The 23,343-nt window shown below is 36.6% G+C and overlaps 4 protein-coding genes across 7 annotated transcripts; 3 read left to right on the forward strand and 1 right to left on the reverse strand.

Annotated features, from left to right (window-relative positions):
- The first annotated feature begins 60 nt into the window (after positions 1 to 60).
- On the forward strand, positions 61 to 2,866 carry LOC143464487 (uncharacterized). The gene is made up of 8 exons (XM_076962269.1): positions 61 to 210; positions 341 to 440; positions 651 to 749; positions 865 to 1,134; positions 1,300 to 1,410; positions 1,632 to 1,781; positions 2,015 to 2,108; positions 2,362 to 2,866. Exons 1-8 carry the CDS (start codon positions 104 to 106, stop codon positions 2,676 to 2,678), a joined length of 1,248 nt encoding a protein of 415 aa, XP_076818384.1. The 5' UTR covers positions 61 to 103; the 3' UTR covers positions 2,679 to 2,866.
- A 124-nt stretch (positions 2,867 to 2,990) lies between these two features.
- On the reverse strand, positions 2,991 to 7,662 carry LOC143464488 (uncharacterized). Of its 2 annotated transcripts, XM_076962270.1 has the most exons (9): positions 6,847 to 7,662; positions 6,477 to 6,634; positions 5,569 to 5,859; positions 5,307 to 5,336; positions 5,047 to 5,198; positions 4,613 to 4,772; positions 4,371 to 4,473; positions 4,204 to 4,300; positions 2,991 to 3,486 (listed from the first exon to the last, which is right to left on the reverse strand). In XM_076962270.1, the coding sequence occupies exons 1-9, from the start codon at positions 6,972 to 6,974 to the stop codon at positions 3,472 to 3,474; spliced, it is 1,134 nt and encodes a 377-aa protein (XP_076818385.1). In that variant the 5' UTR covers positions 6,975 to 7,662; the 3' UTR covers positions 2,991 to 3,471. The 2 variants fall into 2 exon arrangements, with proteins under 2 accessions (XP_076818385.1, XP_076818386.1); XM_076962271.1 differs by lacking the exon at positions 5,307 to 5,336 and having other exon boundaries at positions 6,847 to 7,661.
- An 854-nt stretch (positions 7,663 to 8,516) lies between these two features.
- On the forward strand, positions 8,517 to 12,971 carry LOC143464486 (DBH-like monooxygenase protein 1). 2 transcript variants are annotated; one of them, XM_076962268.1, is made up of 16 exons: positions 8,522 to 8,681; positions 8,796 to 8,998; positions 9,138 to 9,248; positions 9,362 to 9,514; positions 9,748 to 9,841; positions 9,957 to 10,132; positions 10,232 to 10,309; positions 10,404 to 10,508; positions 10,621 to 10,723; positions 10,959 to 11,128; positions 11,208 to 11,302; positions 11,388 to 11,544; positions 11,944 to 12,074; positions 12,164 to 12,263; positions 12,399 to 12,497; positions 12,693 to 12,971. In XM_076962268.1, exons 2-16 carry the CDS (start codon positions 8,846 to 8,848, stop codon positions 12,831 to 12,833), a joined length of 1,866 nt encoding a protein of 621 aa, XP_076818383.1. In that variant the 5' UTR covers positions 8,522 to 8,681; positions 8,796 to 8,845; the 3' UTR covers positions 12,834 to 12,971. The 2 variants fall into 2 exon arrangements, with proteins under 2 accessions (XP_076818382.1, XP_076818383.1); XM_076962267.1 differs by having other exon boundaries at positions 8,517 to 8,998.
- Positions 12,972 to 13,179: 208 nt separating this feature from the next.
- Positions 13,180 to 22,683, forward strand: LOC143466075 (uncharacterized). Of its 2 annotated transcripts, XM_076964678.1 has the most exons (23): positions 13,180 to 13,690; positions 13,876 to 14,018; positions 14,155 to 14,356; positions 14,517 to 14,660; positions 14,804 to 14,920; positions 15,346 to 15,459; positions 15,623 to 15,736; positions 16,001 to 16,114; positions 16,189 to 16,308; positions 16,523 to 16,642; positions 16,876 to 16,995; positions 17,214 to 17,333; positions 18,405 to 18,521; positions 18,805 to 18,921; positions 19,031 to 19,156; positions 19,252 to 19,386; positions 19,792 to 19,905; positions 20,020 to 20,139; positions 20,238 to 20,345; positions 20,817 to 20,951; positions 21,192 to 21,347; positions 21,464 to 21,593; positions 21,690 to 22,683. In XM_076964678.1, exons 1-23 carry the CDS (start codon positions 13,642 to 13,644, stop codon positions 21,856 to 21,858), a joined length of 2,904 nt encoding a protein of 967 aa, XP_076820793.1. In that variant the 5' UTR covers positions 13,180 to 13,641; the 3' UTR covers positions 21,859 to 22,683. The 2 variants fall into 2 exon arrangements, with proteins under 2 accessions (XP_076820793.1, XP_076820794.1); XM_076964679.1 differs by lacking the exons at positions 17,214 to 17,333; positions 18,405 to 18,521.
- Positions 22,684 to 23,343: the final 660 nt, after the last annotated feature.

A 23,343-nucleotide genomic window follows, 5' to 3' on the forward strand; every position in this document is an offset into this window, starting at 1 on the left:
AATTTATTCGCTCCTTTTTTGCCTATATATATGTTTTTTTACAAAAAAATGAAAAATAAAACTCTTATTGTTTTAATAGGGAGGACTTCCGACCACACGAGAAATGTGTTTAGTATTTGTCTATTTCTATCCCAAAATTCCATTAAACTTTTGTCAAACTTCACCAGAGTTTAATGAGTTTATGTCATATTTTGGCATTGAAAGTACTATGTAAGTTTGTGTTATTTCCAAATAATTTTATACGGATGCAAATTGACGATTTGATTTTGGTAATTTAATTTTTTCTAACATTTAATCAGGTTTTAAAAAAACTGTTCAACTTTTAAATTTTACCAAAAAGGTTAATTGGAGATGGTTCCGTATATGAAGATCTCGATGCCTTTCTTGTTCTTGAACCTTCGCAACTTGCAAATCAAACAGTTGCTGAAGTTATAAACTCTGTAAGTGTTCAACGTTGATGAAATTGTACACAGTTGTGTGATATTATACTTTTATTTCAGGCTCTTTTAGGGATGTATATTATGTGATATCAAATAACACTTTTTAACTAATTCCTCACATTAACTAAGAATAATTAAAAAAGTTTAACAGCACTTTGCTCTAAATATGGAAGAAGTTGTCAAAGATTAAAAAGTTGTATTGTCTTTTAGATGGAATGGAATGATGAGACTTCTGCAGAACTGAGTGAAGCAATGCGATATATATATAGAATAGAAAACTGTGTCGGGCCCCTTGGAAAACCACCACAGGTAATTTTATGTTTTAATGTGTTTTGCAGTCACGGTTTAAGCCCTGTTTAAATTTTGCCTATTAAAGCTGATGTTTAATGAATTTGGTTGCAATTTTTGTTTTGATTGATTTAAGGTTGAATGGTACCATCCTGCTCTATCTATTGATATTCCGTATGTAGAGGAAAATTTAACTTGCAATGAACCCAGTACTGGATGGCCCACATCCAATGAAGCCAGCCACTGTTTTGTGGACACCACCCCAGTTACAATTACAACTGAAGCCACAACTCCGTCGAACATTGTTATAACTCCAACTGAAGATTATCAACATAGTGCAGTGCTGGATAATGATGAGAAGTTTTGGATGTTTTGGAAGTTTAATGAAACACACATAACACTTGAGGTAAAAGAAAGTTTCAGGGTTAAAATCCAGTTTATTCAAATTTGAGAACATCGTCATTAGAGCTGTAAACTTCCTTATTAGTAAAACGTTTGCAAGAATAAAGAATTTTTAGTAAAAAGTGCTTGATATGGTGGGCGGTAAGTTTAATGAATTTAATCTGTTAAGGTTTATGGACAAACAACAGGATGGGTTGGTTTAGGAATATCCCCAAAAGGTGGCATGTCCAATTCAGATATTTTTGTTGGATGGGTGAAAGATGGAATAGCACATGGCACAGTAGGTCTAACCATCTGATTACTTTTCTCGCGCAAAAAGTTTAAAATGATGTAGAATGCAGTTGTTAAACATGAAATTGCAACTTACATATCTCCATGCCTATTTTTGTAATCTGTGATAGCAACTAAGTTTGTTTATCAACATAATCCTTGGGTCTTCTTCATTTTATGGTCTTTCTGTAAAAATCAAGATTAATGTAAAAATGTTACTTTTTTGTACAGGATCGCCATGGCTCAGATGGAAATGGTTATCCTCCTAAAGATACTGAGCAAAATGTTGAATTGCTGGATGGAAGTGAATGTGACGGATGGACCATGATTAAGTTTCAAAGACAACTTGCTGCTTGTGAAGAATTTGATTTGGAAATATCTGTAAGACTTGTTACATACTAAACCATTTTTGAACAGGAATCTTGATACAAGGCATAATGCTTTTCTTTTTGAATTGCAGTTTATTTGTTTTCATTATAGTTCAGATTAGAGAGAGATTAATTCAGAAAATAAATGTACATTTCGTATTATCAGTTATGATTGTTATGAATAAATACAGATACATGAATTTGTAGTTTTTAGAAGTTACGCATTATCTTTTCATCATTATTTAGGGAGATACTTTGAATATAATTTATGCATACGGAGAAAATGATCCTGAAAGTGAAGACTTGAAAGGACCAGATGATTATCATGGTGGGAACAGAGGTAACAAAAGTAGACAAAATCAATCTTTTCCAATGTTTTATGGTATGTTATTCTGGCATGAATGGGAATTAAATTGTATGCATTCAGCACAAGTAATCTTGGCTGTCTGACTTGTAAAGTTTTGAGTGTCATGGTTGTGAAAACAGTGGTGCAGAGTCTCAACTCTACAGTATGGTTATACTTAAACTATGGATCTGTCTTTTGTCCACCTAGTTCTACGTTACTATATTTCTGAGATTTTGTGTTCAAATAGGTGCCAAAAATTTAACCTTAGTCGGTGCATCAAAAGCGGGAGAAGTCATGCTACTAGACGAAGAAAATCATTTATCAATTGTTATTCGTAACGGTGCTCCAGTATGTGTTGACCCAAATGTTGAGTTACCAACATCGGTCGACGCCAGCTTGTGTGGCAGCGATGGCGCCTCGCCGATTGCTGCCACAACGACTCAGCCAAGTGTCGGTGATGATGAAACTACCACTGGGAGTGCTTCAATGCCACGACTATCTTGGGCTGTATCATTTATGTCATTGGTATCACTGTTCAACGGCTTCAGGAATAGCTTGGCTTAGGCTGTCTTTTGCATTGTAGCTGTGCCTGAGTTTTGATCGTGCACTGTCTGTCGTGTGTTTAATTTTAGCTAAAGTCTTGCATTTTTACTACAGTACCATTATCATTATTTCTGATGTTAATTATTAGAAAATTATCACCATAATTACCAATTCATTTCATGCGATAATACATTTACATTCTTGCTCTGCCTGTGGTTTATGATGTTTGTTGAATAGAACTCCATGATGGTTAAACAAGGATATCTTCGTCAGCAGGATTAAAGAGGGTTTCCCAAGGCTACTGACTTTAGTTTTTGGTTTGGACATTGTTTGTCAAAAGTGTAGCCAAACAAGGTTTTGATAGTTTTTGTGAAATGTTTAGACAAACTAATGAGTAAAAACGATCAGGTACAATCCGCGGTTGTTCACCATTTAGGAAAATTGAGAGGAAAACGAAGATCATTGCAACCGTCGGATTTTAGCACACAAATGTGAATAGTTTACTCCTTATTATTTAAAGCTGAAATAAGTCCGATTTGGACGTGAATCATTGACATTATGCAAGACTAGATCTTCCCAGATCATCAGTGACTGGAAAGTTTTATAAAATGCATCGAAAAACTGGCACGATAGGAAATTTAAGTTGCACATTACAGGTGATTATAAGCTTATACCCACTCCTTAGTGCATTTTAACCAGTGCAAGCTGAGAGTTAGCCATGAAGCACTGTGTTGTGTTGATACTTTAATTACTTATTGCCGATCATATTTAGTTTAAGGTTTATCTGGGAAAACAATTGGTTTCTGCGTTCTTCTCATTCCTGCTGTCTCTAAGAAATAAAAAAGTTTTTTTTAACAATCAGCTATGCTGTTGATTTTAAATTTTCTGATACTTTTATCAAGTGAGCATATGATAGGACTAATAAAAGACGTTGAAACACGTATCCAACGCTCAATTTATTTCAACATAATTATGGATGCAATAGCCGAGGTGTGCAGTACTGACTTACTATATCGCAGGAATTTTCCAATACCAATGCCGTCGCAACTTTTGGAAAAAAGTGCGAAATCTCTGAAGCGAATTTTTTTTTTAATTAAAAATTATTTTATTCAAAGTTTTGAGGCTTTCAAAAGTAGTTTTGAAGGTTCTGAAGTATGTTTTTCAAATTTTTATTTAAATTAAACCTTAATGCCAAATTTTAGCATTTAGTCATTTTTCAAATTAAAAATATCTGTCAAATCTGCAAGGACTGCAGTCCATAGAGTGTAAATTGCATTTGGAGCAGCATCATTTTTTGGCAAGTACTGGTAGGCCTACTTTTACCTACGGTATCAAAGTATCGACTGCCCTCCTCTGGCCAATAGATACAGTTAAATTTGTAAGTTATTTCGGTATGCTTACACCTTATAGGCCTACAACGGTATCGTTAAGTTTGTAAGCAAGTAGGTATGTATAATCAATTAATCATTATTCAAATGTGCTTTTGTTCAAATGTGCACATTTTTTTGATTGATTGATTGTTTGATTGCATCAAACATTTCTGTACCTCATTGCTTGAGTGGGCATGACGAAAAAACAACAATCGCCGTACAGTATTGCGAAAGCTGCTATCAGATGCGCTATAGATTGCAACATTGGCCATGCTAAAAAAACAAACATCAGATAAACAGTTGTTCTCATAAAAATATACAAAGGAGTCAAACTTACTATTACCTGCTCCACATTGAAAAGAGAAAGCTTATCAGGAAGGGAGATCCCGGGCGTTCGTACTTCAGAATTCCAACCGCAAGCAACAGGATACATAAACCAAGTGGAGCTATAACAAATTATTATAAGCTACTACATGGTATAGTGAAACTAACATGTCCCAATCTGTTTGATGAGTTACTTAAATCGTTTTCAAGTTACTAAAGAATGCTTTCAGTACATGAGTTATAAGCAAATGGTTTTCTTACCGGTCGCAACCGTAAACCCGAGTTGTAATCGTATTAAAGTTGTAATAAGAGCCCTTTCTTTAGCCAAATTTTCTCGGGTTGAATTCCGTTTGCCCCTCAGTTTTTTCGATTGTTTGAAACGTCTGTGGACTAAACATCCCGTGGTGATGGTTAGAAATGTCTGAAATATCATGTATGTACTTCACATTGTGGAAGGTTCTAACAATTGAATTAAGCGTTAACAATCCCAATAAAAATCTATGGAAATCGATCAGTTGAAAGAATAAACAAAATTTTTTTTAATCAAACAGGACTTTCAACTGAAATCAATAAAATCGATATTTGTTTAATTTTTTGGGGAAATTAATTTATTCATCGCGAAGCATGTTTAGTCAAAAGCGACAAAAGTAACGATCAAGGAGACTAGAGCAATAGATTAGGCTTTTGTAACTCACCATTACGAGATAGGGCACAAAAATGAAAAAAAAAGATGTTAAAAGCGGAAGTAACTTCTGGCTACTCCTCCCACGACGACTGTGTGATACAGTGGGAAGGTAGGTTAAGGCGTTATTAACATACATATATCCACCCAAGTCTGGCCACAAGACTACAATTAAATAAAATAGTTAAATAAAATAATTAAATAAAGTTAAAATTTTTATAACAAAAATTTTACAAAATCTTTTAAAAATTGGTGAAAAAATTGCAGACTCACAAGAGTTCCTACGATAAAAGTCACTCGGTCCTTTGCAAAACAGATGACACAAAAGAAGTAGATTCAGCATTAATATTATTATTATAATATTATATAATATATTTTTTATTAAATATATTATTATTATTATATAAATTATTATATTATCATTCAGCATTATTATTTTATTATTATTATTTACAAGCGATTAACAACCAGCACCAACCTTGGTGGTTGATAGAATCCATCTGGTTATTTTCAAACAACTACATTTGGTTCTCACCTGGCGATAAGGCACCGAAAATAGAACACCCCCAAACAATTGAGAGATGGATGAAAACTGTTTTCAAACGCTGCTGCCGGTACCAGAACGGCCATCTCACAGAGGTGAATCGCTGAATGCTCATGTAAAAGAGATGGTTTAAAGAGCAAAAGTAAGCGCACGCAAATGCCATTCCTGCAGCATTGGAACGGACTGTATTATATGTTTTCTTCACCATCACTACAACGTCCGTAAGCGTAGAATCGAGAGACCAAAAAATATTGGGTACATAAACCGACACAGCGATAATTCCTAAACAAGTTAGGCTTTGTAAGTTGAGAGAATTATGTGTATTGTAGAAAGTTTGTATATCTTTGTATGCATGAACATTTGTTGTATATCTATACACTAGGTTAATTTCGGTAATTGAAACAAAATTTTAGGCAAATTTGGAAAGGTACGTAACACATAATGGGACATATTGGGCAGTTATTAAAAGTATCTTAGGCCTACAACAACATCGCGATATTTTATTTACAAAATATATGAAGAATTTTGTAACATATTTCTGACTTAGCTGTAGGTCAGTAATACATCAATCATCAGCATAAACTTAAGTGACTGGTCGATTAAATGATGAATAATATAATTTCAAAGCTTGCTCAGACAAACACTTTTCTTGTTTACGCAAAAGTATACGAATATAGACTATCTCCTAAACATGAGCACTTAGAAATTATTTTGAAAAGCTAAACTGTGAAGAAAAATGCAATAAAACGAGGAAGGCACTTGGCATTACACTCTTATCTTATTAATCTTATTAGGCATACAGTTTTGCAAGATTTAAAAACTGTACAGGATATTTGATAACGTTACACGCACTTCACTTCGCCTATGGTATAATTAAAATAACAAAGGGTTGTGCTTACCGATTATGCTGTTGGCCACTGCCAATGAAGCCCTAACATATTCTTGCCTTGTTCTTGGTTTCCTGGTGTATACTGCTATAATAACTAGGGCATTGCCTAGCAAGCTAGCCAGGGAAAATAAGATCAGGATTGATAAAAACGCCTTTGCCAATGGCACGCTGTGAAGGAAGTTCAATAATTTATTATTAAATGGCACAAAATCAGAAAAAATATGTCAAACAATTTATGTCCTGAAACATTTTACAGATAGCTTTGCGCTTGTGACGACTGAGTAGTTTCTAGTAACTACGTAAGCCAATTCCTAAATATTAAAGTACGATTATAAACTTGGAAACAGAATTTGACCTATTTTAGAAGAATCTGAACTCACCTACATGAATCACAATTTCTGAACGGAACAATATCACAGTTGTTGAAAAAATTTTGGCTAAAACAGTAAGCTGGCATCAAACTGTAAATATCATAAATGGGTAAACTCGTGTTTTGAATATACATCATAAACGCATTTGCTGTTCAATGCCGTTTTCCGTACGGCCTACCACAAATAAATGATACGACGACGAGATAGATTTTTCTGTTGTGAAAGATTATCATGACGTTCTGTACATCCTGGTAAACATTAAAGCCATTCCTTCGAAAATTACCCTCTTAAGGAAATATAATCTATTGATTTAAGTATTTTAGATTTGCTTTGACGTTAAGATGGAGAAGTACGTAGCTCGCCTAATGCTCGCAAAAGCTTTATTTAGCCTGTAGACTATTTGAGCTTGTGTGTTTGAATATAATCGCAGGTATAGTAGGCTGATTTAGAGAAGTCCATATAATTTTTTAAACTATATCTCTGGGGCAGTACATTTGTTACATTTCTCTCACTGGGTCGTTACATTTGACAAATCGCAACGTTGCTGTTGATCCCTTTTCTAAACATGGCGTGTTTATTACAAGCGTTTTCACACCTGTCCATGGTGGCATTATTCTCAAATTAAGGCGTTGTATGATACAGTCGACTTTCCTGTATATTCTTGGCTGCTTGTCATGTCATGTCTTTAAACAAGGATCGACGTAGCCATCATGTCAAGACTGTGTAGATTCCTGGTAACCAATCGAGACTGGACATAACCGTCACAGGTTCACATTGTCACTAAACAAAACGTAACCATAAAAGCTAAAACTATAATTCTTCAACAATTTCACTATTTAAAAATAATTTTCAGAGTTATTGGGCTTCCATTTTCAATGTGGCGCAAATACAATTGTCCTTCCAATCCACCAGCTTAAATTAAAACGCGCAAACTGTGCATTTATTGGACTTTGGGTTTAGTAATTGTGCACACTTCGTATACTTGTTACTGATGTTATTCCATGTTGGGCGCTTGATCAGGAAGGTTGTGGTAACTTTTATGGTGTATTTTCAGTTGTATCATGTCGAGTGCGTGGTTTGTTTGTCACAGTCGGGCGATACTTGTGAGTTTGATTTGATTCTCATCTTGAGGCGCAACGTGGTATTGCTACGAAAAAGTACTGCTCAGTGACTGACTGTTACAGTGGAAGTATACTTGGATCAAAGCATTTGACGTGACATTTACAGTTCCTCCCATCATGTGTATCTGTTGCCTGAAGCGTTGAACATGACATAACAAAACCTATTTATAAGCTATCAAAATGCACCGGTATACGCCTATCTATATAGATTTTATCTATCCAAAAAAATTGTTAACAACTTTGACAAAAGTGAAGAAACGATTTTTACTTATGCAATAAAAATATTTGCTGAGATGTGTTTACTATGACGTCAATTGTTATTGCGCACAAGGTACGTTGTACTTGGCATAGCAGTCCCTCAAATATCACAAACTGCTTGATGAAAACAAGATTGTGAATCATTTCCTTTTTCAAGGAACAAAGCGCACGTGATTTTGGGAAAAACAATTCACTGCAACCGCCAAATTTCACGAAAAGAAGAAATTCCTAGAAACCGTTCTTGATGACCTGTCAAGTTGAAGCCAAACCGGAAGCTATTCATGTAATCTTTCGGATGTCTGTTGTCATATGATATTGATATTTCTGTACCAAATCCAAGCGCAGTATGAAGATAAGAATACCCATGAAGCAATGCGCGGAATGTAAATGGATAATTGTTCAGTTATTTCTCCCAATAGCTTTTCACAAGATACTGTGACTGCAGCACCAACGCATGCTGGAGAGGTCAGGCGATTTAAAGGCAAATGGATTAGAGTGAAAAGCAGACATTAGACTAGAACAAATGGCAGAAATTAACCTATAGATAGATTTTGTGAGAATATATGATTATTTTTGTAGTTACTTGTTTCGCATGTTGTAACCTACCTATACCGACTGGAAGTATAACTATGCTGCGAACTGCTGTGTTTGCTGCAATAATAATTTGTGGGGCGTTTGCAAACCCCAATCCGTCAGAAAATTACACAAATAAAATTTCCCTAAGCAATGCAGAGGATTTCATTTTGTATTGGTCATTTAACGACACACACATAACTTTTGAGGTAAGTTATAGCGACGGCAAAGTTACGCAAAAGTTTGGATCGAGCTGTTTTAAACGTCCATCGTAAACATTTATATATTACTATTTAGCTAAGAGACATGCTTAAACGTTTATTTCAATAGCACAGCATACTATTTTAGATGCACGCTAAGACTACTGGATGGCTTGGGATAGGAATTTCACCAACTGGTGGAATGGCAAATTCTGACATCTTTGTTGGTTGGGTCAAAAACGGAGTTGCTACTTTAACTGTAAGTACACAATTTATTACTATCACACGCAAATTTAATACTTTGCAAAGCTATTGCCATATATGAGAATAAAATACGAGGTGACATATTTGCTGTTGGGCAACAAATTTAAGGATCGCCATGGGCAAGAATTTAATGGTTATCCCCCAAAAGATCCAATGCAAAACGTTCATTTGCTGAAAGGACGACAATGCGACGGTTGGACTATAATTAAGTTTAAACGACAACTAGCAGCATGTGAAGACAGCTTCGACAGGGCTATTACAGTTCGTATTCTCCGATTGTTTTTCTGGTTAAATTTGAAAATGAATGAAGTTTGTTTCAACTGCAATTTCATTAACGTATAGGCAATCTATAATTCAGGCCAACAATCATAATATTCATACAATATATGCCCTATGAGACAGACTCTGTCTACCAACATATTATTTAAGTAATAGTAGGTCTAATTATTATTTGGACACCTATCCATTGACTATACTTGTAGCACTAATTTCAGAGCGATACTACGCGTGTCATATTTGCATATGGGTATGTCGACCCAACAGAAGAAGATCTTGCACCTCATGATTATCATGGTCCAACAAACCGAGGTAACGAAAACTACGGCATTTAAGTTATAACACGAATAAGTATTATAATGGTTAAAAAGGAGGACAGCTAAATTAGTTGGCCACTTAAATTAACGCTTCAACTTATAACTTACAGGAGCAAGAAGCCTGTACTTGCTGGAAGAGCAGCCGCATATGGTTTACCGAGAAGGCGAAATTCATTACACCTTCGACCTTCTCAACGACCATTTTCACATTCCTCCAATTAGAACGTATTACAACTGCAGAATGTTCAGGATTCCCAAGTTTAGTTCAAAACAACATGTTGTTAAGGTAAATTTTGTTAATGTGCAATTGTCAATGCTGTCTTTAAAGTTTTTTTTATCGCTTGCTTTATCGCTTTATCTATGCAACATGGTTTAACGTTTAAAGGTAGAGGCGATAATAGAGCCAGAAAACATAAAACACATTCATCACATATTGCTCTACCAATGCACGATCGACCTTGAGGTGAGTAAAATTGCTGATCAAAGTAAACAGTAAGATAAGTTGTTAAATTACAATGGACCTACGTTCTGCTTATGTTTAAAATTTAACTATACAGGATTCACCACTTATCGGTACAAACTCTCAATGCTACCATCCTTCGCAGCCCAGAGAGTTCAAATCCTGTCATGTTATAATTCAAGGCTGGGCCGTTGGCGGTGGTGTAAGTAATTAAATAACGGCTAATACGACCGGGCTAAACTTACTAAGATTTAGGGCAAGGCAAGCTTAAACAAAAGTTGTTTGTAACTTGACGGTGTGTTTTTACGGTTCAGCCTCAGTATTATCCAAACAATGTGGGATTTCCGCTTGGGGATGTTGATTCGGCTAAAGTGGTTGTCATGGAAATGCACTATGACAATCCGTCTAAACTGCCCGGTAAATACGTTATGTAAGCTCTTTTAATACGTTACTGATACCCTATTACGCTATAGCTTATCTTCGAATTTATGGAAGATAAACACTGCTGCACACTGTAATCTATATTAAATTACATTATACAGCATTATACTCTACCAATTAATCAACAGCATTAATGATTTTTCTATGTGTAAGGTATGTTATTGCGCGATTTCATAAACATGACAGTAGTTGATGATTGGTGTGGTTTCAGATTTGGTTGATTCGTCAGGATTACGGTTTACCTACACGCCGAACATAAGAGAATTCGATGCAGGCGTTATGCAAGTGGGCCACTTAGTCACACCTTACCAGCACATTATTCCACCACACGCCGATTCTTTTCTTAATTATGGTGACTGTTCCAGTCAATGTCTATCTGCTGTAAGATTCAACATAATAAGGTGTTATATGGTTAAATCATAGATACATATTGACTTCACCTTGTGCTTTCTCATGCAAGGCAATGAACGTAAACGGAACAGATGCGATTCGTATTTTCGGTGTATTGTTACATAGCCATTTGCTTGGTCGAAGAATAACTCTCAGGCACATCAGGTACTCGCACAATCTTTATCGAAGTGCGTATTCTCACGCTCTCGACTTGATTTTATGGTGTTAATTTTGGGTAGCTGTTTTACAGAAATGGAAATGAACTAGCTCCTATAGCAAAAGATTCTGCTTACGACTTTAACTATCAAGAAACACGATTATTAAAGGAAGAAGTTAAACTTGTCCAAGGCGATAGCATGCAAGTAGTCTGCGACTGCCAATCAACGGGAAGAAATAAGATAACACTGGTTTGCTATTAGATTTATTAACTAAAATATTAACTTAAATAGGAATCGAGACACTCGTATCGTTGGGACTGAGATACATTGATTTTCTGGAAACTTATTTGCCTTAAACCAGAGATTCTTAATATTTTTCTTCTTATTTACTCCCTACAAAACTTTTTAACCGCACATTTATCGCTCAAATAAACATATATATACGCAGAGACCCGTAGTCATATACACATTGATATATATGTATACATACGCTATATAAACGCATATGTGTGTGTGAGTTATTTTCGTATTACGTTCCTCAATTATTGATATACAAAACTATATGTGACATATCTATGTCTTCTACTGTGCCATGTGTTTAACTGTATGTTTATTTTGATATATCTGATATGTTTATCATTCTAATAGGGTGGCTTGGATACTGACCGAGAAATGTGCATGGCATTTATATTGTATTATCCCAAACTTCCTCTCAACCTTTGTTCGACTTCTCCAAGCTTTTGGCCCTTTCTCTTCAACTTTGGCATCTACAATGTGGAGTAAGATATTTAAAAGTATAAAACCATTCAAAGTGGTGCTTCTGTATCAAATAAGATCTAAGCTTTTCCATGTTTTATTGTTGTGGTAGGCACCGGGGCAAAGGTTCGGCCTACGAAGATCTAAACGCTTTCACGATTCGACTTCCAGTTCAACTTAATAACACAAAAGTTGGGGATTATCTCAACTCGGTATGGCTGTAATATGAAGTTATCTGTAGTGAAAGTCGCTTTTATCACACTGGAATCGATCGTGCGCGTAATAGCTTCGCTTGTATTCATTATCAACGCCAACTAAAACGATTAGTGATGTCTATTTTTTTGCAGTTTGAATGGAACACGAAGACAATCAACAAACTTAGCGAAGATCTGAAGCAAATGCGTAGATTTCAAAGTTGCGAAGGTCCCAGCGGATATCTGCCAAATGTGAGTTTCATATCGACTATAGCCTACTGTCTTGTTGAAAACTTTTGGCAATTTTGACATCGATAAAGTTATAAGCATACTACTATCATTATCATACTACTATCGTTCTACTATCATTCTAATAAATTAATTAACTTACAAACGTATTGGTATAAGACTATAAGTAACTCAAGTTATTGATCACAAAATTTCTAGGTCGATTATTTTCGTCCGGCAATCACCATTCAAATCCCATTCGAAGGTGAAAATGAACGGAACTGCACTGAACCCAGCACTGGATGGCGGAGTAGAGCAAACATGGAGCAATGCCCAACACACGACCAAGATCCTAATTAATATTGAACATACAGCTGTGCAACTATGGCTCTTTGATTAGAATTGATATGATTTGTGTTTAATACAAGTATTTGTGCTGACTTAAGAATAATACAAAATTGCATGAAGAAATAACCTAGAATTAAATAACATACTCTACACTCTACAGTGTGCAATAAATACCTTTGATAGGGAGGAGATAAATCAAGAGTTAATGCAGATGATTTTGGGCCGAAAAATTGTAAAAGTTCAACCATGCAAGCAATAGAATATAGCCCATATAGGCCAACCAATCCAAATTAAATGTGTGAAGGGTTGTAGGCTATAATTTTAAAGAAAAGAACGTTTATTAGGGGTGTATTGAAAATAGAATTATAGAACATGATCAAACATTAATCATAGCGACGAGCTGACGAAATAGTCGTCATAAAAGCGAGGCCATCATTTCTCTTACATCATTTGCACAGCGATGATCATAATGGTACTACAAGTGTTTGTACTATGTGAAGTGGAAAAACTTTCTGCTTTTGTTAATGATAGGTTATATCATTAACTGCTCAGACTATCAAAGGCTTGCAAGCTAGTATTCGTCGCTGCATTGTAAACAGGACACGAAAGACTTAGCTATAAAGATGCTTTAACTAACTTTCGAGTTAACATAGATTTAATACTACATTTCAGATGGAAATATCTATGACTTGGGTAATTTTAGTAGAATCTCAAAAACATAAGATTTGTCGAATTAATTTTTTTGTGGAAATATAAGATTTGAAGAGCGTATTTCTTCCGTTGGGGGAAGAATGCTAAAAACTTGGCTAAGAAAAGCACTATGACATTTTGTAGTGCTTGTGTGGTGTTATGGATATTTGTTCATTCAGGTGAGTGGGAATATATTTAACGTTTTTAACCTTCAATATACGAAAAAGTATAGAGAGAAATTTCATATTAAAGAGCCTATGTTTCTGTTTCAAGTTATTTCTTTATGTGGAATTCATATAGCTTGGTTTGACTCATGGTATCTTCTGCATTGATCCTTGACATTACGTTTGTCGACTTGATACAGCATTTGGTCAAAGTCCTCGATGCGGAGGAGTGATGACGAAGCCTTCGGGTGTGATACTTTCTCCTGGTTATCCTAACAAACCCTACGATCCAAATCTTGTTTGCGTCTGGTCTTTTCCATACGGGCCACGCGATCGTGTTACAGTTAGAACAACTTTCTCACGTTGATAGATGTTACTTACTAATGGTTAAAACACACGTGTATGATAGATATTGACATTAAGACACTAAAATCAGATATTTAGCTTGCAGTTAATAAACTAACAAACAACCAACGCAGATCTTGGTGCTATACATTGACATGGAAAACGGAGGCACTTGTCGGAAAGACTTCCTAGAGTTTCAATTTTCAAACAGTCAACCAAGAAGAATATGCGGTCAAAGCAGAGCCAGGCAGAACTTTGCTGGTGCGGGACCGGCAAAAGTGACGTTTGTTAGCGATGCAACAACTCAACAAACGGGATTTTATCTACAATATAGGGGTGAGACTAACGATACATTTACTTCGATCTGTATTACTATAGAAAAAAGATAATAGGCTAATGCTATAGAAAAAAGATAATAGCCATAGTTTTGTATTTGATGAATAACTAACGTTCAGCCAACCATATTAGCTACATTGTTGTTTTGATTTGTTTTCAGTCGAACGTAATGTCCTCACACCGGACCCATGTTATTCAAACCCTTGCCAAAATGGTGGAAGGTGCCAGTCAGGTAGAACTTTCTACCAATGTACCTGCGCAGAAGGCTTCACTGGAACCAACTGCGAGAACGTTATTGAGTCAAGTGGGCAAATTAATAGAAATGAAATTATTGAACTCGAAAAGTTTTTACAAATTTTTAGCCAATCATTATAGACGACACAATGTATTTACATACGCAGAAATAGAATAAAGCGCAGACGTTGTGCCATAACAATCTATTGACAGGTACGATAGATTATTGCGATCCAAATCCGTGCGAAAACAGTGGAACCTGTACCGATACTGGGGAAGGTTTTCAATGCGACTGTAAAGGAGGCTGGACTGGGTCAACATGCTCTGAAGGTATTCTCAAGGACCAGAATAACTTAAAACTTGATTTAAATTTCAATAAAATCTTACAAGAGTTACCAGCTCAGTATAAGTCCAAATCTTTAACCAAAAAGCTTTTCATTCTACTGTAATAAACGTTTTGGTTTCTGCAACCTGCAATCAGGGGCGAATCCGGTAACTATACATTCGAGGTTACAAAATTAGAAATCCCGATATTACAACAGAAACTGTAGGTGAAGATTTAATAACCAAAAACAAGTTGGTTGAAATAGATATACTGAATGTATCCTAAATTTTTACTTGAGTGTCATTGTCCTTGTACTTGCAATTAAAATAAATCAATCTCATCGGAAAATTTAAAGATCGCCACAGCACTCATTTCTGGATTCGCTCCTACTTACAATGCATACTTTGATAATGTAATTCATACCGAATAGATATAAATGAATGTGCGTCTGAGCCCTGTCTAAACGACGGCACCTGCGACAATCGTCAGAACGCTTTTGCATGCACGTGCGCTCCCGGTTGGTCTGGTGATACTTGCCAGACAGGTAAGAATTAAAAGTTATTACAAAAATATACAGTTACTATTTGTGCTAATTAATGTCCTTAGGCACTGCTCGCTACTCAATAAACAACATTCATTTGTAGACTTCACCCGCACTTTGTAGTCTGACTTTGAACAGTTATTACTTTGATAAACTTCTCTTATAGATATTGATGAATGCGCTTCCAATCCATGCATGAACGGAGGGGACTGTGCAGACGGGATTGATCGATTTACTTGCACTTGTCAAGCTGGATGGACTGGCACTACATGTGACGAAGGTGTGGGCAAAATATAAGGCAGTAGGCCTATTTATGGCGACAACAGATAGCTTTTTTCCAAGAAAACTTTTTAAATATATACTTAGGTCAACAACAGAGCCTGCACGCAATAATTGCGCTGTTGTTTCGTTGTAACCAACAATTGTTCTAAAATTCAAAGTTTAATTAACCAGTTAGAAAACTGCTATGCTGTAAAACTATACTTGAGGAATTTCTTAACTGCGCCAAGTCAGATAGTCAATAAAAGAGTCAACTTGGTTTCAGACATCGACGAATGCAATTCCAATCCTTGCCAAAACGGAGGTGAATGCGAGAACGGAGAAAACCGATTTAAGTGCAAGTGCACAGATGGATGGATGGGTGACGTTTGCGAAACTAGTAAGTGGGTTCTGCTTTTTTTGAAAATCTTGCGCACCAACTACAAGTATAGATAACAAAAGAAACCAATATAGAAATTAACGTGAACGAATGCGACTCTGATCCCTGTCTAAACGGGGGAACTTGCGTTGACGAAGAGGACATGTTTACTTGTACGTGTGCGCCAGACTGGACGGGATCCACGTGTGAAACTAGTAAGACCGGCTGCTTACAAATAGTTGCTTCATGCGAACGCATTTCTGCACAAGACTCATAAATACTTGCTTTCTAAAAACATTTGAAGCTACACAGGATAAGGTAATGTTAAAATGAGGAGCAAAGCATCCTCAGAGAACTTGCTGTACAACAGCCAAGCTTCGAACCCTCTCAGATTCTGAAAAATCTAAGCAATCACGCTGCTAAATACAGAAATTGAAGTTAACGAATGTGAATCTGAACCTTGCCTTAACGGAGGGACTTGTGTTGACGGAGAGAATATGTTTACTTGCACTTGCACTACCGACTGGACCGGAATAACGTGTGAAACTCGTAAGTTGCCGCTTGCAAAGCTGCTTCCAACTCCAAGCAAAATCATAGTAAACTTCGCGAAAACTTGCATATTTATGACAAAAAGTAATGAAGCTTGTTTTGTTCTCAACTGCAAATAGCCTACACAATGAGATGCTTATTAGAACTCTATTCGTTTATGCTCAATAAGCGCTACTTTGCTGTTTTAAAGAAACTCTTACCCTAGCGTTTTATTGCTATTATTGCTGATGTAGAAATTGAAGTGAACGAGTGCGATTCGAATCCTTGTCTTAACGGGGCAACCTGCGTTGACGGAGAAGATATGTTTACCTGCACTTGTGCTGCAGGATGGACTGGAACTACGTGTGATACGAGTAAGACGCCGCTTGCGTAGCTATCTCAAGCACATGTTGCTTGTCACTTTTCAAAGGTTTAGTTTGGAGGCAATGCACCCTGTCTCTTGCAACCACCTTGACTCTGCAGTTTAGCTTTTGAATACAAAAAAATATTGTTAAAAACGTAAAACTGCATAAATAAATCTTTCCATAATGTAAGCTCTGTTGAGATTGTTCTATAATTATATCTGACGTAGAGACTGAAGTTAACGAATGTGATTCCGATCCATGCCTTAATGGGGGAACTTGTGTTGATGGAGATAACTTGTTTACTTGTACATGCGCATCAGGCTGGACAGGAGCTACCTGCGAATCTAGTGAGCATAATACAGCACTGCAAGCTTCTGCAAGCACACGAACGTATCAAAAGTAGCAATTAGTAAATGCTCTAGTTCTATAGTTTGCTCTCTTCCATAGGCGAATCGTGCTCAATTATTGCTGGAATTTGCTTCTTATATAGGCCTAAACGCAATAGATTTAATGTTGCAATGTCTTCCACCACAGCATGCCTACGCTACCAAACTTGTTTTCCGTCAAATGTTGTCAATCTCATGCAACGACTTTGAGTTTTTAATGCTGTGAACTGTGCAACCACTGAACAAAACAACGTTCATAACAGAGCATCATTGCAGGAATTACTGGTTGTGACCAAGAGCTTTAGGCTCAATAAAAGCAATAGCTATACCGACCTGCTACTTGCGTCAATGGCCTACGTGTCGGCTTAAACCAAACATCCAGTTTATTCTGACGCTAAGCATGTTTTTATATTCCATCCACATATATTTTTACTAACATAGTAAAACATACGACTGATGCCAGCGTTAGGCTACCAACTCTGGCAAACATGGAAAATCTCATGTAAAACGTTTTACCATTAATCCTGTGTTAAACGTATTAGAGTCACAATAACTTGTTTTTACACTACACACATCATAAAATGTCCCAAACATAGAGTGTTAACAAAAAACGTCTTCCGCCGACTCATCATGTCCGACTTATATTGCCAGTTCTAAACATGTCATGTGATCAAATCTACACTTATAGTAGCTTCACCAACTGCTTCATAAAAACTGTACATGAAACTTGCACTAGCATCATCATAGACCTCCAGCTTATTGGGTAAATATTATTTGCAATGGCTTTGTAGTTGACTATAGAAATGAGCAATACAGTTTTTAGGGTGTCTGTTTGCGCTTGCTTGTTTAGCTGCAAAAATTTTAGTCAGTGTGTGAGCTGACGCGGTAAGGTACCGCGAGTTGTTAAACTTCAGCATTGTTTTTTGAACAAAAATGCACTGCAGCTAGATTCGCTATTAGCCAGTAACGCTGCTACCGGTAGGCTACTTTTACTTCTGTGCATTGTTATTGGAGCTGAAACGATTTTAATAGAAATTGACCACTGCTCGTCTAGCCCATGTAAAAATGGTGGAACGTGCACCAATCTGCTAACGGGCTACTCGTGCAAATGTACATCAGGATGGGAAGGCAATAACTGCCAAACAAAAGGTATCTTGAAAACTTTGCAGTCAACAACAATAGCCTATATCACCTTGTACGCTATTGGCAGTCGGCGGTTCGACCTAGGCATTTCATTTTCTGATAATTATCCAATATAATTTATACGTAGAACACGATAAGGTAGCAATTATTTGGATCATTATTTGTAGCAATAGGACTACAGTTTTCCGCATTATTTCTGCGGGTTTATCCAACTGACAGAACCGATTTGTTCCCTTGTTTTATGTGTAGAGTAATTCCAATTCTGTTCTGTTTGTTTATCGCGACATAGAATCTAAGGATCACTGCGCCTCAAACCCTTGCAAAAATGGTGGTACATGCTCAAATACTGCAAGTGGTTACCGTTGCAGGTGTTCTCCAGGATTTAGAGGAACAACCTGCGTACAAGGTATTTATAATAGGCTTATATACTGATGACTAATTAGTAGGTTAACTGTCGTAAAAACATGATAACGATTTTCTGTATTGAATTGAATGAAAAGTTATGACCCATGTAGATGTTGATGAGTGTTCTTCCAATCCTTGCCTGAATGGCGGAAGGTGCAAAAACCTTGTCAACTCATATTCTTGCCAATGCAGGGATGGTTATAGCGGCGTTAGATGCGAGAATTCACCAAAAGAAGGTTAGTAATTAGCATAATAACGAATTTTGAAATTAATTATTATGGGGTTTGCTTTTGCCCAGATTTTGTCTATTTTAAAACGAAAACATTTTTAGAAGATAACAAAGGTGACCCAAACGACCCGTGCAATCCTAATCCATGTCAGAATGAGGGAGAGTGCGTAGATATGGGAGGAGGTGACGTACTCTGCTTTTGCCAAGATGGATTTGAAGGGGAATTTTGTGACGAAGGTACTTTGAAAATGTCATCCCTCTGGCAGCTATTCTCCTGGTTGTGGTGTTAGCTACAGACACTTTGTGTATAAGTAGCACTTACTACGCTACTTGAAAGAAAGTTTGTTTTTGCTGATTGTCGCTTATTGGATTTATGCTTATCGTGATGATAAACATTGCTGCATTTGACTTGTAGAATTTCTTCGGCAATTATTTGTTGAAAAATTGCTTGTTACTTAAACGGTGAAAGTATATGGTGATGGTGTATTCCTTGCTCGTCCCTGTTTCATGCATTGTAAGTGTTCATCCGTTTCTGCATAGTTATTTTGAAAAGCTTTACTTTCCTTCTGTATTATTAGTAGTATGGGTGTAATACTTCTTGTAATAAATCATTTTATCGCTGTTCTGTGCGTTTGCTATTAGGAGAAAATCCCTGTATTCCAAATCCGTGTGAAAATGGCGGTTCTTGTATCGCTTGGGGTGAATCTTCTACGTGCACTTGCGCACCCGGTTTTCGAGGCGACACCTGCTCAAAAGGTTCAAGAGTTCTCAAAAATCATTCAGGCGTATATAGACGTCGAATAGCAATACAATATTACGCAATTGTTATATAGTATACTGAGGAAGATCTCCGATTGTTGTTTTTTTTAGACATTGACGAATGTCTGTCGAATCCTTGCGAGGAGAATCTTGTCTGCGTTGATAAAGCAAACTCATACATATGCCGAGAAGAATGTGACCCCGGTTTCACGGGAGAAATCTGCGAAATAGGTAAGTTAAGGCTGTAAATAATAATATCGGTTACCGGTAAACTTGAGGACTTAGCATTAAGTCGACACCGGTTACAAGCCTACGGGGCGTTTTGATAGAGATTGATGAATGCGAAAGTGAACCGTGTTACAATGGAGGAACTTGCTCTGATCTCGTCAATGCTTACGAGTGCAAATGTGAAAGCGGTTATGTTGGAACGAGCTGCGGTGAGTGATGTTTTGCCTTTATTAGAAATGCGCGGCACGTTTACTAATGCAACGACTACCTTCGGCCCAAACTGTTGGTCCTGCAGAGAAAGGCGTTTAGGTAAACTTTATGGCCTATATTCCCATACAAGATGGGACGTTCTCATAAATCGGATCGTTCGAATCTATGTAGTCCCTAACAAGATCTAAGATCTGTGATTTCATCACACTAAAACAACGTGAGAATGCCACAATATGTAGACCGTAGACCATCCACTTAGAAGCTAAAATTACTTTTCTTTTTAAAATTCAAAGTTATCACAAAACTTAAAAAGCGTAATCTTTCAAACATCACTGAATTTGATTAATGATGATTAATGTCTTTCGAATGCTTACTTAAGCTATTTTACACCACCATATGGAGAAGTTGCAGAGAACGCTTATGGGAACAGTGCGATTTATTGGTACAATGCTAATCGAGGTTTTTTGCAGAGAGCAGCGACATATGCGGTAGCGAGCCGTGCCAAAATGGAGGGCAATGCGAAGAGTATGAAAAAATCAATAAAACAACCTATAGATGTCTTTGTGCTATTGGTTGGGGTGGATATAACTGCAACAAAAAAGTCCGTGAGTAACGTGAACAACATTTAAGTGTTATTATTTGCAATTCCTGATACGAATAGGCCTAGTTCAATTCTACAAGAGCGTTATGTCCACAATCCTATAGTTTTTATCATCTCTTAACTTCAAAATTGCTTGTTTAAACGCGTACAGTGTAATATGGGGGGTTTGTAAACTGTTTTATGCATGATGTCATAAGTGCGAGCATAGCGTAGGTCTTAGTATATACCCGATCCGATTTTATAGTGAAGGGCTGCTCAAATCCACACAACCAACCTGGCCTCATACCATTTGGTGCAACGTTGGAAATATTTTGCAACCCTGGATACGTACTCGCCGGACCTGAACGAGTCACGTGTTTAGAGACTGGAGAGTTCGACGTTGGCATTCCAGAGTGTATAGGTATGGCTGCACTTGTAATAAAAATTAAGTAAACATATGTAAGTTATGGTTAAGATTGTCCTCTGCCATTATTGTCGTTTTCGTTAATGATATTGTGTCAATATGTCAATATATAGCAAACGGAACAGAAGGCTCGTCAGACAGAAAGAGTGCTGTTTTCTCTCCAATGACCATTAGCATGATAACGGCTGGGGGTGTTGTCGTGCTGGCAACAAGTGGTTTTTTGGTCTATATTTTCGTGCTTGCGTAAGAAAATTTTATTGGTTGCCCATTGCTGTCAAACAACCAGTGCTCTATAATGCAATGTCGCATCAGTGCTTCAGATACAATTTTTTGCTGCAGGCCATGGAATGCTCCTGCCATCCAAGCCAAGATTGCTGCTGCTGCCACTGCTGCCGCTACGTCAAATAAAGCAGCAGTGTCAACAAGCGTTGCAGAGACAAAGGTTGATAGCGGGGTGAATGAATCATCTAAGAAGCCAAAGAAATCAAATGTCCCAAAATTGAAATGAAAAAAAGCAAAATAAGATGTCAATATGAAAGAAATTTAAGTTGATCGAGATTTATTTTTATCGATTATACCAATAACGTTAACTTTATGTTCCGTATTGTTGTTTACAGATTGATTAAACTGTATAATAATACTGTAATACTGTATTTCATAAAATTCTTAATCTTGTAAAATTGTTTGCATGGAAGCTCGAATTCGTTCGGTCAATTTTTTCAAACTTAAGCCCGAACCCGAAACAGAGTCGAATATAGCTTGGCTCGAATTCCATCTCTGTGATGACATATGGCAGTGATTCTCAAACTGCGCGTCACGACGCCCTGGTGCGTCGTTTTAATTTTCCAAGAGCGTCACACAACAATTCAGAATCGTTGCTAACCTTATATCAACTCATAACAATATAGAATTTCGTTGCACAATAATTTACTATCTCCTGGCACATGAATTCGAATTCTCCCAAGATTCGATAAGCAAGCAAGCCCAAACATCACTTTAAATGACACTTTTTTATTTATATTTCATTTTTTGTTTTCTTTTTTGGACATTCGTATTTTTTTTTTGTTCTATCAATAAATAAAACTTTGATAATACGCGTCTTTATTAGATTCTTACCACTGGTGCATCGCAACGAAAAAAGTTTGGGAATCACTGACGTACGGAATAGTATATAACAGAGCTTTAGTTCACTCGCATTTTTATTAACTATATTATGCTATTTCAGCAATGTTTAATATGGGTACCGTAGGGTATTCCACGTTCATGTCACCACGCCTGCATGAGAGGTCATTTTTAGGACATGAAATATGACTTGAGAGGACAAGTCCATTAGTGTGTAGTATAGAGCTGTAACCATGTTTTTTTTTAGAAAACACGGAGGCCAGAATCGTTTAACGGTTAGTAGAGGACTTTCTTCGTTTTTTTTCTTACCTTGTTTGCAAGTAACCGAAATGTATAACTGCACATAAACAAACATGACTGCTCATAACAAAAAGTTCATAAAAAGATGAATTCTTATCAATGCATCTTCTGCTTACCTGACTCCGAACCTTGAACAATGTAATCAGTCATTTCCATCATAAACAATTACATCGGGTTTAAGCAAGGGTCTGGTCCTATAAAAGTGTAAACAGTTGCCTTAGTAGAGAACAAATATACTTTAGCATGTTAGTTGCTTGCTATGGTACTAATTAAGCTATGTACTGTATTGTGTATAGTATTCACATGTAAGCTACTGTGATACATCGGCAGATTTAATTATGTGTCTAAGGTACAACAAGGTAAGCAGAATAGCCTACGCGTTTATATGGGCTGACCTTATACTCGCAGATTTTTTGTAATTAGTTTAGGTTTGCTATAAAATCTGCGGTTTGGCTGCTATAAAAGCATGGTTTTTATGTTCATTTAAAGTTATGCCTGTGCAAAATGTTTATACTATGCAGTCTTCTTCGTAACGATAGACTTAAAAGGAGCAGGTGTCCCGACCTGTTTT

The sequence above is a fragment of the Clavelina lepadiformis genome, chromosome 7 (assembly GCF_947623445.1).
Source record: "Clavelina lepadiformis chromosome 7, kaClaLepa1.1, whole genome shotgun sequence".
In the NCBI taxonomy this organism is placed as follows: domain Eukaryota; kingdom Metazoa; phylum Chordata; class Ascidiacea; order Aplousobranchia; family Clavelinidae; genus Clavelina; species Clavelina lepadiformis.